The following is an 11,869-nucleotide window of genomic DNA, read 5'->3' as shown; positions in this document are numbered from 1 at the left end:
CTCTATCTGCTCGCGTCTCTCCTGCTCCTCGCGCCTCAGCCTCTGCTGGCGCCTCAGTTCCTGCTCGCGCCTCAGTTCCTGCTCGCGCCTCAGTTCCTGCTCGCGTCTCTCCTGCTGCTCGCGCCTCTCTTGCTCGCGCCTCAGCTCCTGCTCTAAGCGCGGCTCCCCGCGCCTCAGCTGCTGCTCGCGCCTTTCTGTCTGCTCGCGTCTGTCCTGCTTCTCGCGCCTCAGCTCCTGCTGCAACCGCGGCTCCTCCTGCTCCCGCGTCTGCCTTTGCAACTGCTCCTCTTCTTCCCGGAGCTCGCGCTGCTCCCGCCTCTCTTGCCTTTGCTTTCGGTCAGGAAATTCCTCAGGCTCCCGACCCTTGCGCCTCTTCAGCTGCTCTTCCTCCTCCAGGCGCTCTTCCGGTTCTCGCCTCTGCAGCCGCTGCTTGTCTTCCTCTGCGAGCTCCCTCTCCAGTTCCTGCCTTTTCTGCCTGTGTTCTTCCAGTTGTCTGTCCCGGGGCTCAAATCTCTGGTCTTCTTGCCTGGGATCTTGTAACGGGTTCTCCTTTCCCTCACACCTGACCCCCTTCTCATCCAGCCCGGAAACCTGGCTGAGAGCGTAATAACAAGCTTGAGCCACCTTGAAAACGAACAGGAGGAATTCATTGAAATCGACGAGCCCGTTACAGTCGCGATCCAGAAGTTCCAGGATCAGATCTACTGTCTCAGGGTCATGTGGCCTCTATGAAAAAATGAAAACAAAAATTTTACAATGTACTATTTACAAATAGTAAACTTTAAGTCATACACACAATGAATATTTTGTGATATGCTGACACTCAGAAGACATTGAAAGCAATTAGAAAAACATCCAGTGTGTTTCAAGTCTTGTCTCTACGTAAAATGTGAACACTTCATTTTAAAGCATACATTTGTTGGAAATTTTTGTAACTTGTAATTTAATGCTGATCAAAAGAACTCAAGTTCTTTTTAGCTGGGTGAATATGAACTCATCCTCAAGAGAGAAATAACAACGAAAAATTTTGAAGTTTTACAGCAGCCATTTATGTCTGAAATAGTACCCTTGATAGATTTTTATCCCACGTTTGTAAACAGAAGAAAACGTTTATGTTAACACCATTTTACTAGAGAAGACACTGATTTTAATTATTAAACTTTGGAAGTAAATTTAAATTCCTTTCAAATTTAGTTTGATCTGACATCTTTGGTGATAATTTCCAATGTTCATTCACATTGACGTTGCCATCAAGTACATGAAATAAATACTTGTTAGCAACTTCTTTAAGTACTCAGACTACAATGCCTGTTAAGTGCCTTCAGACTCAGAGATGAAGACTGTAGTGTAGAGCTGTGATGGTATAAAATGGATACAAAGTCACCATTCTTTGCTATGATCTCTCCTGAGAAGAAATTTTATAACTCTAAATCAATAGATTTCCTTTTCTTGTTATTTCTTACCCGAAGGACATCTCCAAATTCCCTTTCAAGGAGGTTCTTCAGGTCTTTCTTGCTTAGTGCTGCCCCATCACAATCATGTAAGGCATATTGATTGAAAATTTCAGTGATATCCAAGATGCTTTTCAGAAGTGGAGACATTTTTTTCCGCTTCCTTCAAGTTCAAGTAAATCTAGAAGAATAAAGTAGGATTCAGAATTAAAACTCTGTTTCCCATCTTGGGGAGGTTTCATCCATGCTGTTTCAGTCAGAGCCCTAAATTTACAACAGTAATTTATTTTCTTTTATTTTATTTCTTTCTTTTGATTTTGAGAGAGAGAGAGAGAGAGAGAGAGAGAACTGTAAGTGAGGGAGGGGCACAGAGAGAGGGAGAGAGAGAACCCCAAACAGGTTCCACACTGTCAGCACAGAGCCCTACATGGACTCGATCTCACCAACCTGAGATTATGACCAGAGCCAGAATCAAGAGTCAGATGCTTAACTGACTGAACCACCCAGGTGTCCTAACAGTAGTTATTTTCAACCTGGGCTTTCAAAGCATTTTATTTTTCAGTATTGTACTTAGAAAGGGGAAGACAGATCCTGAGAAATTTGAAGCTAGGGAATTATCTTCAGACTATTCTGTAGTCAGCTTTTGATCGTCTAGTCAATCTGGATTATCCATATCCTTTTCTTCTGTCTCTTCCTGCTCCCTAGCACATTTCAGATCAAATAGTGATCTGAGTGTAGAATTTTAAATTTGATATGTTGCTATTCATAAGTATCTTCCTCTAAAGTCGAATAAAGAGAATAAATGAAAGCCAAAAGGTGAAGGAAGATTTGAGAGTATCTTAAGGTGGATATAAGCCATGTAGATCTAATTGTGGCAGCAAAACATTAGGTGGTAACCAGAAAAATAAAAAGGGAATGTGGATTATTTTCCAACATATGTAGTACATATGAGATCTATGAGGATAATTCATAAGTCACTATTTCTAAGATTAAGCACCACTTCTTCCTAGGCAAAAGTGGCATTATAATATTCAGGTATAACAATGCAGAAAACAGAGTACATGTTATTTGTATTAACTCAGATATGTTGCAAATACTCAGTTATTGGCTAGCTTCTTTAATTATTTCTCAACTCCAATACTTCAGATGTCATAACTACATGAAGATGGCCCATATTGAGTAGAACCATAAAAAAGGAGTACTGAGGATTGGTGACTTCTTGAGATGGCAGTTTTTAGGAAGATGAACCCCCATAAGAGTCACACATGAACCACTCTCCACGCCCTAATATGCAAACAAACTTATAGAATTCAGAGACGTGGGGGGGAGGGCACCTGGGTGGCTCAGTCGGTTGGGCATCTGACCTTGGCTCGGGTCATGATCTCGTGGTTCACAGGTTCAAGCCCTGTGTCAGGCTCTGTGCTGACAGCTCAGAGACTAGAGCCTGCTTTGTGGATTCTGTCTCCCTCTCTCTCTGCCCCTGCCCAGCTCATACTCTGTCTCTCTCTCTCTCTCAAAAATAAATAAAACATTAAAAAAAAAAAAGAATTCAGAGACTTGGGAGAAGAGCCATGTTTCCATTCAAGTGATGGCTCCAGCTATAAAATGGCATGGAGTTAGCGGGAGTTTGATATCCCTGTAAGATACTGATCCTTTCTGGTACATAGATCCTCCTGACCCCCACCCAGCATCTACTACAGCTGGAAAATGAATTGTACAGAAAAATATGACCCCATTGGCTGGGACTTACCCACTTTACCAAAGGAAGTTGAGCGCTCGCTGACACTGCTGGCAAGTGTACTGGGCAGCTGGGAGCTGAACCTTTTATAAGGGATTTAATTGTGCCCTGAAGAGCAACTTGCAAAGGAGACACCTACTCTGTGGGATGGCCTGATTCATTCCTAACCAAGCCCAGCTCCACCTCTGTCTCCACGAATGACTTGTTTATCTCACTATTTGCTCACGTAGCTATTTGACATGAGGTTCACAGACCGTGCCTCCTGACAGTTGAGGTGCTACTGATTCCACCTAACATGAATGGTTAGAATATATGACAGAATCTGTAATTTTTTAAAGTGCTAAAATTTAAATAAAACAGTGAAATGAAGAAATTAATGTTTAGAATCTTAGTTAATTATGACTTCATAAAAAAGTAGTAACCTCTAGGCATTTACTTTATAAAAGATATAAATTCTAGAATGGGGTTAAACAGAAACTTTAACATAAACTGGTGAGAACCAAATAATATAACTCTGCCTGAAGCAATTCTAGGATGATGAGACTGTGTAAAGAATTGGTTTTAGTTTTTTCTCTAAAAATGCAGGTGGGAAAAAGTTTGCATTTGTATTTTTGGGTTTTATGATGATTTCTGTACAGATTGGGATTGCCTCTTTGGTAAGCAATTTTGGCACGTTACAAATATGATTTCATTAATTGTTCATAAGAACATGAAATCTGTGGGGCGCTTGGGTGGCTCAGTCGGTTAAGTATCCATCATGATCTTGCGGTTCATGGGTTCGAGCCCCAGTCAGCACAGAACCTGGAGCCTGCTTTGGATTCTGTGTCTCCTTCTCTCTCTACCCTTCCCCACTTGCACTCTGTCTCTCTCTCTCAAAAACATTAAAAAAAAAAAGAGAATATGAAATCTGTGAAATTTCATTCTTAGGATATTACATCTAAATGAAGTTTGCTCATTTCTTTTCTCATTAGCATATCGAAGCCCTTGGAGAAAAAGAGCTGGTGTAATGCATTATTGTAGATATAATCATCCTACTCAGCCTAAGTTACTAATGATTATGACACTTAAGCACTTGAGTCTGCTTCTCCTGGAAACACATTAAGGTAATCGGTCATTCTAGCCCATTATATCTGTCAGGCCTTTCTCAACCCTGGCGATCACTCGCAAATCTCAGCTCTGTTTTATTGTAAGGAACTGGATTTTTCCCTGCTTGTCAGTGATTTCCACCCTTACATTTCACACTTTATGAAACTTTGCTTCACAATAGGTTTATGGAGACTATTAAATGATTCAATGGCTTTCAGCATTTCTATTTTCTCCTTTGTCCAACACATCCAACTGTTGGTTTTCTGAATTTTGCAGAGACTCTGTAGGGCCCTTTAAAGTGAAGATTTAAAACCTAAATCTTGATGGCTAGTACATTATGTGCAGATTGGTGCAAATGACAGTAGAGTTGAATTTTATTTCTCTTCTCACTAGCTGCCATCCCAGAGGTGGGTGAAGAGGAAAGTAGAAGTGAGAGGTGGTGAGAAGACAATTGCATCCTTTGTATCTTAACTTTGCATCCTTAAGGACTTTAACACCGAAGCCTACAACCTAGGGAATTTTCCCAGAACTGTCACTAATTCTTGGGATCAGATGGCAAACTTAATGTTTTCTTTTTTCCCTTCTATTTAGGGGTCTATACAGTTCTCTTAATCTTTGGATTTTAGGGTAGAACCACCATGAGCACTGTATACAATGTAACCACAGATAATCTCAGAACCTCTATTTCTCACAGAAGGATAGCCTTTTTTTATGGGTGTCCTTCAAGGAATTCCCTGGACAAACCCTGTTTTGTGTCTGATTCTGCTGTTATCTGTGAGCATGTGATCCGTTGGGGAACCTCAACCCAGGTGTTGGGATTCATTTGTGTTTCCATTACCTTCCTGTAGTCAATATACTCAAAAGGACACTGGACAGTAATTAGGTTCTATGAGAATAAAGGGAAAATGTTAATCATTCTAAAATCATGGTTGAACAAGCAAAACAATAGAGAGGGAAACCCAAAAAGAAAGTGCTTCTGAATAGCCATGAGAAAATGGCTGAAATTGCTTTCAGAAAAGCCCCTCCCCCATTCTGAATGAAGCTAGATCTTTAATCTAGTGATGGCTCTCTTACCCACTCTTGTTTGAAGTCAGTACACCATGAGGCAAAATATTTAAAAACCTGAAAAACCTAAGAGAGTTAGCCTGTTTTTCTTGCTGCTCTTTGTCGGTCATCAGAAAAATTTTAAGTAAATTCAGATGCTAAGTTGTAAAATCACATTTATATTCTCTAATGAAGTGGCCCTCATTACTATATAATGTTCTTTTAGTTAACACAATATCATTATTTTAAAATTCCATTTAAAAAGAAGCTTCTGATATGATATTTGGACAGGGAAATAATTTTCATTGTTTTCTAGTTCCTTAAAAGGTTGGTAAATGCCAAAGAATGTAGAAAATTATCAAGTCCTAACATATTGGTTCAGTCTGGTGGTTTTTTTTTTTTTTTAAAGACCAAGTGGGAATCCTTGAGATGTAGCAGTATTCTCTCATTATGGTTCATCAAAAAAGAATGGTGTTTTTCATTATCTGAGGATCTCCATTCTTTTTATAGACAGAAAAAATTTCATTATCTTTCTTTTATAAGATTGGAGACTAAGGCACTGAGAGGTCAGAAAATACTATTGACTGGCCCGGGAAGACCCAAGTGCTCCTGCTCCATTTTGCAAGAATGTCCTTCTTTATTAAGGGTTAATGCTGTTGGGTCCAGAGCACAGTTACAGTATTGTACTGTTACTTGGTTTTGAGACTTGGGCTCTTCATTACAGAGGAATTAAAGAGAAAATAAGTTTCATCACTCAGATACTTAAAAAATTTTTTTTTAAGTTTATTTATTTATTTGGAGAGAATGAGCATGTGCACATGTGGAAGGGTGGGGCAGAGAGAGAGGGAGAGAGAGAATCCCAAGCAGGCTCTGTGCTGTCAGCATGGAGCCGGGAGTAGGGCTCAATCCCATGACCATGAGATCATGGCCTGAGCTGAAACCAAGAGCCAGTTGCTCAACTGACTGAGCCACCCAGGAGCCCCATCAGATGCTTTAATATTATGTCAATCATGCTCAAATCTTTCAGGGTGGAGCTCTGCTGGATTAACAGAACGAAGGAAGTATTAGGTTTCCTTTGTCTATATCCTAGTCAAAGGCTCACATCTCATTTTCTCTTGTCAGAACTCAGAAAAAGTAGATAATAGATTTGACATTCTGTGGCATTCTACCAGGACCAGGCCCTGTCTTGGCTTTACTGGGAAACCACCAAAGTGAAAATTAAAAGAAAAAAAATTTTAATGTTTATTAAACTTTGGGAGAGAGAGAGAGACAGACAGACAGACAAAGCATGAGTAAGGGAGGGGCAGAAAGAGAGGGAGACAGAATCTGAAGCAGGCTCCAGGATCTGAGTTGTCAGCACAGAGCTTGATGTGGGGCCCGAACCCACCAACTGTGAGATCATCACCTGAGCTGAAGCCAGACACTTAACCAACTGAGCCACCCAGCACCTCCAAAGTGAAAATTTAGGTAAAGCAGAGAAAGTACCAGTGTCATCCTAAGCCTAACGGCTTCTACAGAACACTGTATGAGCCACAATGTGGAACTCCGGGAAAATGTCCAAGTAGGATGATTTTAGATGGCTTTAAAAAAAAGATTGTTTGCTAAACTCTCTAAAAACCTCTCCAGTGAAGAACTTTTTTCTTAAAATTATGTGTTAAACCTTTCAAGTTTTCCTACTGTTTTTTTCTTTTTCATTGATCTATCCGCTGTGATCCCACCTTTGCCAGTCTAAGACCTAATGTATTTTCTCTGGGGTCCTGTACAAGTTCCATCTCTTCCCAAACCTTCTTTGACCTTTACATATAATGATCTTCCAATTAAAAAAAAATTACACAGCATGCATAATCAGCGTCATACAACCTAGCACTAGTTAATGTGTAATTTGCAGATTTTTTTCTCTATTTTATTGGGGGCTCTTTTTGTCTTCTCAATTAGGTTTTAAGTTCCTTGAAGGCAATGCCATATCTTTCATTTTGACTAGGTGTTTAGTAAAGTCCTTACTGATATGATATAATTTTATTGCATTGCAGCAGTTTAAATGGCCAGCAGGTCAGAATGAGATGATTGCTTGATCTGGTACAGAGTTCTCTGGGTCTGGGGATGAAAGCATACACCATAATGGGAGTCAGCCCTCTTGCGGCCTCTTTCTAGTTTCACCACGTGTGGGACAGATGATAGGAGGCATTACTCCACCCCTCTCTGCCTTCCCCCATGGCCATCACTTCACCCCTCTGTTGAATGAGGAGCTGTAAGATATGAATCTCTTCCTCAGAGGGGAGCTGTGATAATTACAGCTTGTAAAGCATTTGTGATTCTTAGATATAAGAGGACTAATTATTATGATCATTAATAATTCTTAATTTCTATCTTCTTTAAGGTAAATTATTCTTACTTTAATTATACCCCCACCCTGGTGGTAATTACACCTCTGAGAGTCAGCAGATGCTTTCATCTTACATCATGCCAGGGAGGGTGACTGGGCATGGGTGCCCAGGGAGGGCACTTCCACCTTCTGTTTACTCCCGCTCTCACCTAGAATAGCAGAGGGCTCCTAGCTTTCTTTGTCATTAAACTGGTCACAGATTTCAAGTGATTTTTTTCTCTGTCCTGTAACTATGTATCCTAACCAGAAGCTCCTCAATTTCACAGTGTTGGGATCCAACAAAGGACACACTGAATGGGAAAAATGAATTTAATTTTAATAATTTTATGAACACTGAAGGAAAGAAGCAGGCATCTTTGGTTGGGCAGTGGAGACTTGATGATGTCTATTATAAAAAGGCTCACAGCTGCCATACGAAAGAAGGGCCATAGCTCTTCAGGGGTCAAGTGCTGTGTGACATTCCCTCTTGGACTTAGATCTGTACCTAATACAATGGTAAGTCACTCTTTGGGATGAGATAGAGGATTTATGTCTAAAGAACTAAAAAAAAAATTTTTTTTTTTTTGAGAAAGGTTTTGCTTCTGATAGTAAGGCATAACATAAAACAGATTGGGAGCTGAGGCTTTACACTTAGTAGAAGATTTGGGTTGTGGGAGTAAGAGTCGCAGCCTCCCAACGTGGAAAAGGGCAGTGTCAGCACAGACGGCACGCTCCCGTCTGCCTTAAATTATTTTCTCCAGCTCCAGACATTCAACGGTCACCTGTGTCATGATAGAGCTATTGTGTCCGAATCTTAGGTGTTTCAGCTCCCTGAATCCCACCTTATCCCTGACGGAAGGATGGAAGTGGAACAAGTAGGAGAACAATGTTCAGAATTTTTGGTGGCTTTCATTCTGCCGTCCCGGCCCGCTTCGGAGGAGCGCAGGCTTCCCTGCGGTTGGCCTCACCCTCCGCCCCAGCAGCCTTCCTTCCGATGCCTTTCTTCCGGGGCCTTTCTTTGCTCCTTTCTCTTCTCTGCTTTCGAAAAAAGTTTTCACTGCTCCACCACATCATCAAAACTCAAGTAACTAGGAAAGGGTTGAAGGGACTTTGGACGGGACCGGTCAAGGTCCTTGTCCCTTTGGCTCGAATGATGATCCGAGTGAGCTCCTAGCATTCGTGGTGACGCAGAAGATTGGCTGTGTGGTTGTTTCTCCCTCTTTCCCTCCTGTGGTTGTCTCTCCGGCCCACAAGCATTCTGTCCCTGTTCTGCACCAGGTATGGTGCCAGGCACCGCCATTCTCACCAAAAGACACTCCACCTTGTCCTCTGATGATTTGGCTCAGGACATGTTTAATTCCCAAAATAAGGCTATGTATTAGTATTTCCTTGGATGTGCAAAATATGTTCTGCTAGGAACACACAGGGGCGCCTAGGTGGCTCAGTCGGTTAAGCATCCGACTTTGGTTCAGGTCATGATCTCAGGGCTTGTGGGTTCAAGCCCCGCGGCCAGCTCTGCTGACAGCTCAGAGCCTGGAGCCTGCTTCGGATTCCGCATCTCCTCGTCTCTCTGTCCCTCCCCCGCTCACGTTCTGTCTCTCTCAAAAATAAATAAACATTAAAAATATTAAAAAAAAAAAAGAACACACAAAAAACTAGTAACAGCAACTACCTGTAGGGAGAGAGATGGGGAAGTGTCTTTTTTTTTTTTACAGTATACTTTCTTATACTTTTTGATATTTGAGCCATGTAAATGTGTTATCAGTGCAAAAATTAAATACATTGAGCCCTAAGAACAAAAGTTTAATTCCAAGAGAAAAGATATGAAACAAAGAGAAAGTAACTGGCAGAATGAGATAGAGGGAATCAAACATTTTATTCTAAGATGTAGAAGAGCAGAAACAGGAGAGTTTCTAGGTGTCAGTGCTTCTGGAAGACAAGAATGCATCTCATTTACTCACTTGGTATTGCATCTGGCAGGGTACTTGGGGATTTATATATACATACATATACATATACATATATATATATATATTTATATGTACATACATACATATATAAATAAATGTATGTATATATAAATATATATGTATATATATTAATTACAATGCCATGAAATAGCCCTTAAATTGTTTGAGCCTTAAGATTCACTACAGTGGTTGCACACTAAGCATTCATTTTAGCCTTTTAACTCTTCTGCCAGATGTATAATTGGAACTTTTCAGATAGTTTTCTTTGAGGCTTTTCCTTATCTCCAGATGAAGAGTGCTGTGGTTGCTGGTTGTCTAACTAGCCCCACTGGCTCTGGGCTCTCAGCTGGCTGGCTGTCAGCTCTGATCAGAGAGAGCACCATGAGTGGCTCATCTATAACTGCATTGTTTGAAAGCATTTCCCAAATTACAAGAAAAAGTGCTTTCAGCAGCATAGAGTCTTTGAAGTGAACCACAACCTGCATAGGTATTGCAAATGGGGAATGATTGCAAGTTCTCATAGGGTGAAAAGTAAGTTTTTCTGGCATTAATGTAATCCCTCCTTTTGGTGCCAGTAGATTTCAAAATCAGATCTGGGGGTCCCTTTTGTCATGCTTTCAAGGTGCAAAACTCTTTGAAAGTCTCTGAATGCAAACTCTAAAATAGTACTTGTATGACCTTACCTGTCCCATGAATGTTCACAGCACCTTGCTCCTCAGCTAATCAAAAGCTTTCATTGAAAACCTACATAGGAGCACCTGGGTGGCTAAGTCGGTTGAGCGTCTGACTTTGGCTCAGGTCATGATTTTGTGGTCTGTGAGTTCAAGCCCGCATCCACCTCTGTGCTGACAACTCAGAGCCTGGAGCCTGCTTCAGATTCTGTGTCTCCCTCTCTCTCTCTGTACCTCCCCGCCTCACACTCTGTCTGTCAAAAATAAATAAATGTTATATAAAAAAAAAAGAAAACCTATATAAAATGGAAGGCACTGAACTAGATGAAAAGAAGACCTCACCCTGGGCATTCGAGAGTTTGACAGAATTGTGAAGTCTGGTTATAACCCACACATGGTCTATGGGTTAAAGAAGGAAGGTACCGCTGCTGGCTAACATAGTTTGGGAAGGCTTCTGGGAGGAGATGGTTCTCCTTCTGGATAAGATGAGTGGATTTCAGGCAGGCCAAGGATTTCATGCATGCTAGGCAGTGTGTGGAAAGCTGGGCAGTAGGAACAAGCAAAGTCTATTTTGAGAAAAATGTTGACCAGTTGGACTATTTTGTTTGAGAAAAATGTTTGAGAAAAATGTTGACCAGTTGGACTATTTTGGGGAGTTTATCACTCTTAGATAAAGGGCTGTGTCTCCTTGGTCCTTTCATGGTCTGGCCTTACAGAAGAGATGTTAGTATCAACCGTCTATCCATTCATTTAGGAAAGAATTGAATACAGTATGATGTAGGTTCCGTGAAAGCAGATTGTCTATCTGTTTTGTTTTCTGCTGAATCCCCAGTGCCTGTTATAGAGCACGCACTCAGGAAGTATCTGTTGATTGAAAGAATGAACAAATTGCATTTATGCATCATGTACAAGACCATCTATAAGTGCCATGATCAGAAAGTAGCCCTAAAATAGTTCGGAAGAAGTTACTTTTCGATGGGAGATTAGGAGCACCGAGAGATTAAGAGCATGTGAGAGAAGTTATAATGAACCATGAAATAGGAGGGAGGGCATAATTTTATTTTATTTTTTAAGTCTTGCTGGGAGTGTGGAATGGGTGGTTGGGACTGTACTGGTGGCAAGGGAATGAGGATGGGGAGGGCAAGAATAGTGACAATAAAACTAATATCCTAGTTCTTTCTACACTGCCCTGGTCAGTGGTTTCTTTTGGAGATTTGAAACAAAGGTTTGGAGAAAGAAATTATTTTCACCAAGGGGCTAGTTTCATATCTGTAATTTAAAAGCAGTTCCAAGAGTATCACCTGAGCCAGTCTGAACTTCTCCTGCTATTATTATTCAGATGAGGACTTGACTAAGCAGAATTTGCAGCAGTGAGGAAAAGTGCCTGGGGCCCCAGCCTAGGCAAGGCTGAGTTAGTGGACTGGCTTTGCCCATACTTAGACAATGGCTCATGAGGAGGCCTCATCTTTCTAATCCAAGCATCTGAAATATTTTAGCCTGATCTTCTGTACTCAGCATCATATAATCAGTTAGTCTAATCAAATTTA

At 41.0% G+C, this 11,869-nt stretch overlaps 1 protein-coding gene across 1 annotated transcript in view; it reads right to left on the bottom strand.

Annotated features, from left to right (window-relative positions):
• Positions 1 to 1,610, bottom strand: part of TCHH (trichohyalin) — a 5,413-nt gene extending 3,803 nt beyond the window's left edge. Inside the window, 3 exon segments of the mRNA XM_049616237.1 lie at positions 1 to 5; positions 7 to 726; positions 1,464 to 1,610. The exon segment at positions 1 to 5 is cut by the window's left edge and continues 671 nt beyond it. Coding sequence (XP_049472194.1) covers positions 1 to 5; positions 7 to 726; positions 1,464 to 1,601 — 863 coding nt within the window. The 5' untranslated portion in view covers positions 1,602 to 1,610.
• Positions 1,611 to 11,869: the final 10,259 nt, after the last annotated feature.

The sequence above is a fragment of the Panthera uncia genome (assembly GCF_023721935.1).
Source record: "Panthera uncia isolate 11264 chromosome C1 unlocalized genomic scaffold, Puncia_PCG_1.0 HiC_scaffold_4, whole genome shotgun sequence".
NCBI classification, from domain to species: domain Eukaryota; kingdom Metazoa; phylum Chordata; class Mammalia; order Carnivora; family Felidae; genus Panthera; species Panthera uncia.
Note: the sequence above shows the minus strand (reverse complement) of the source record. Positions and strands in the feature narration are given on the sequence as shown.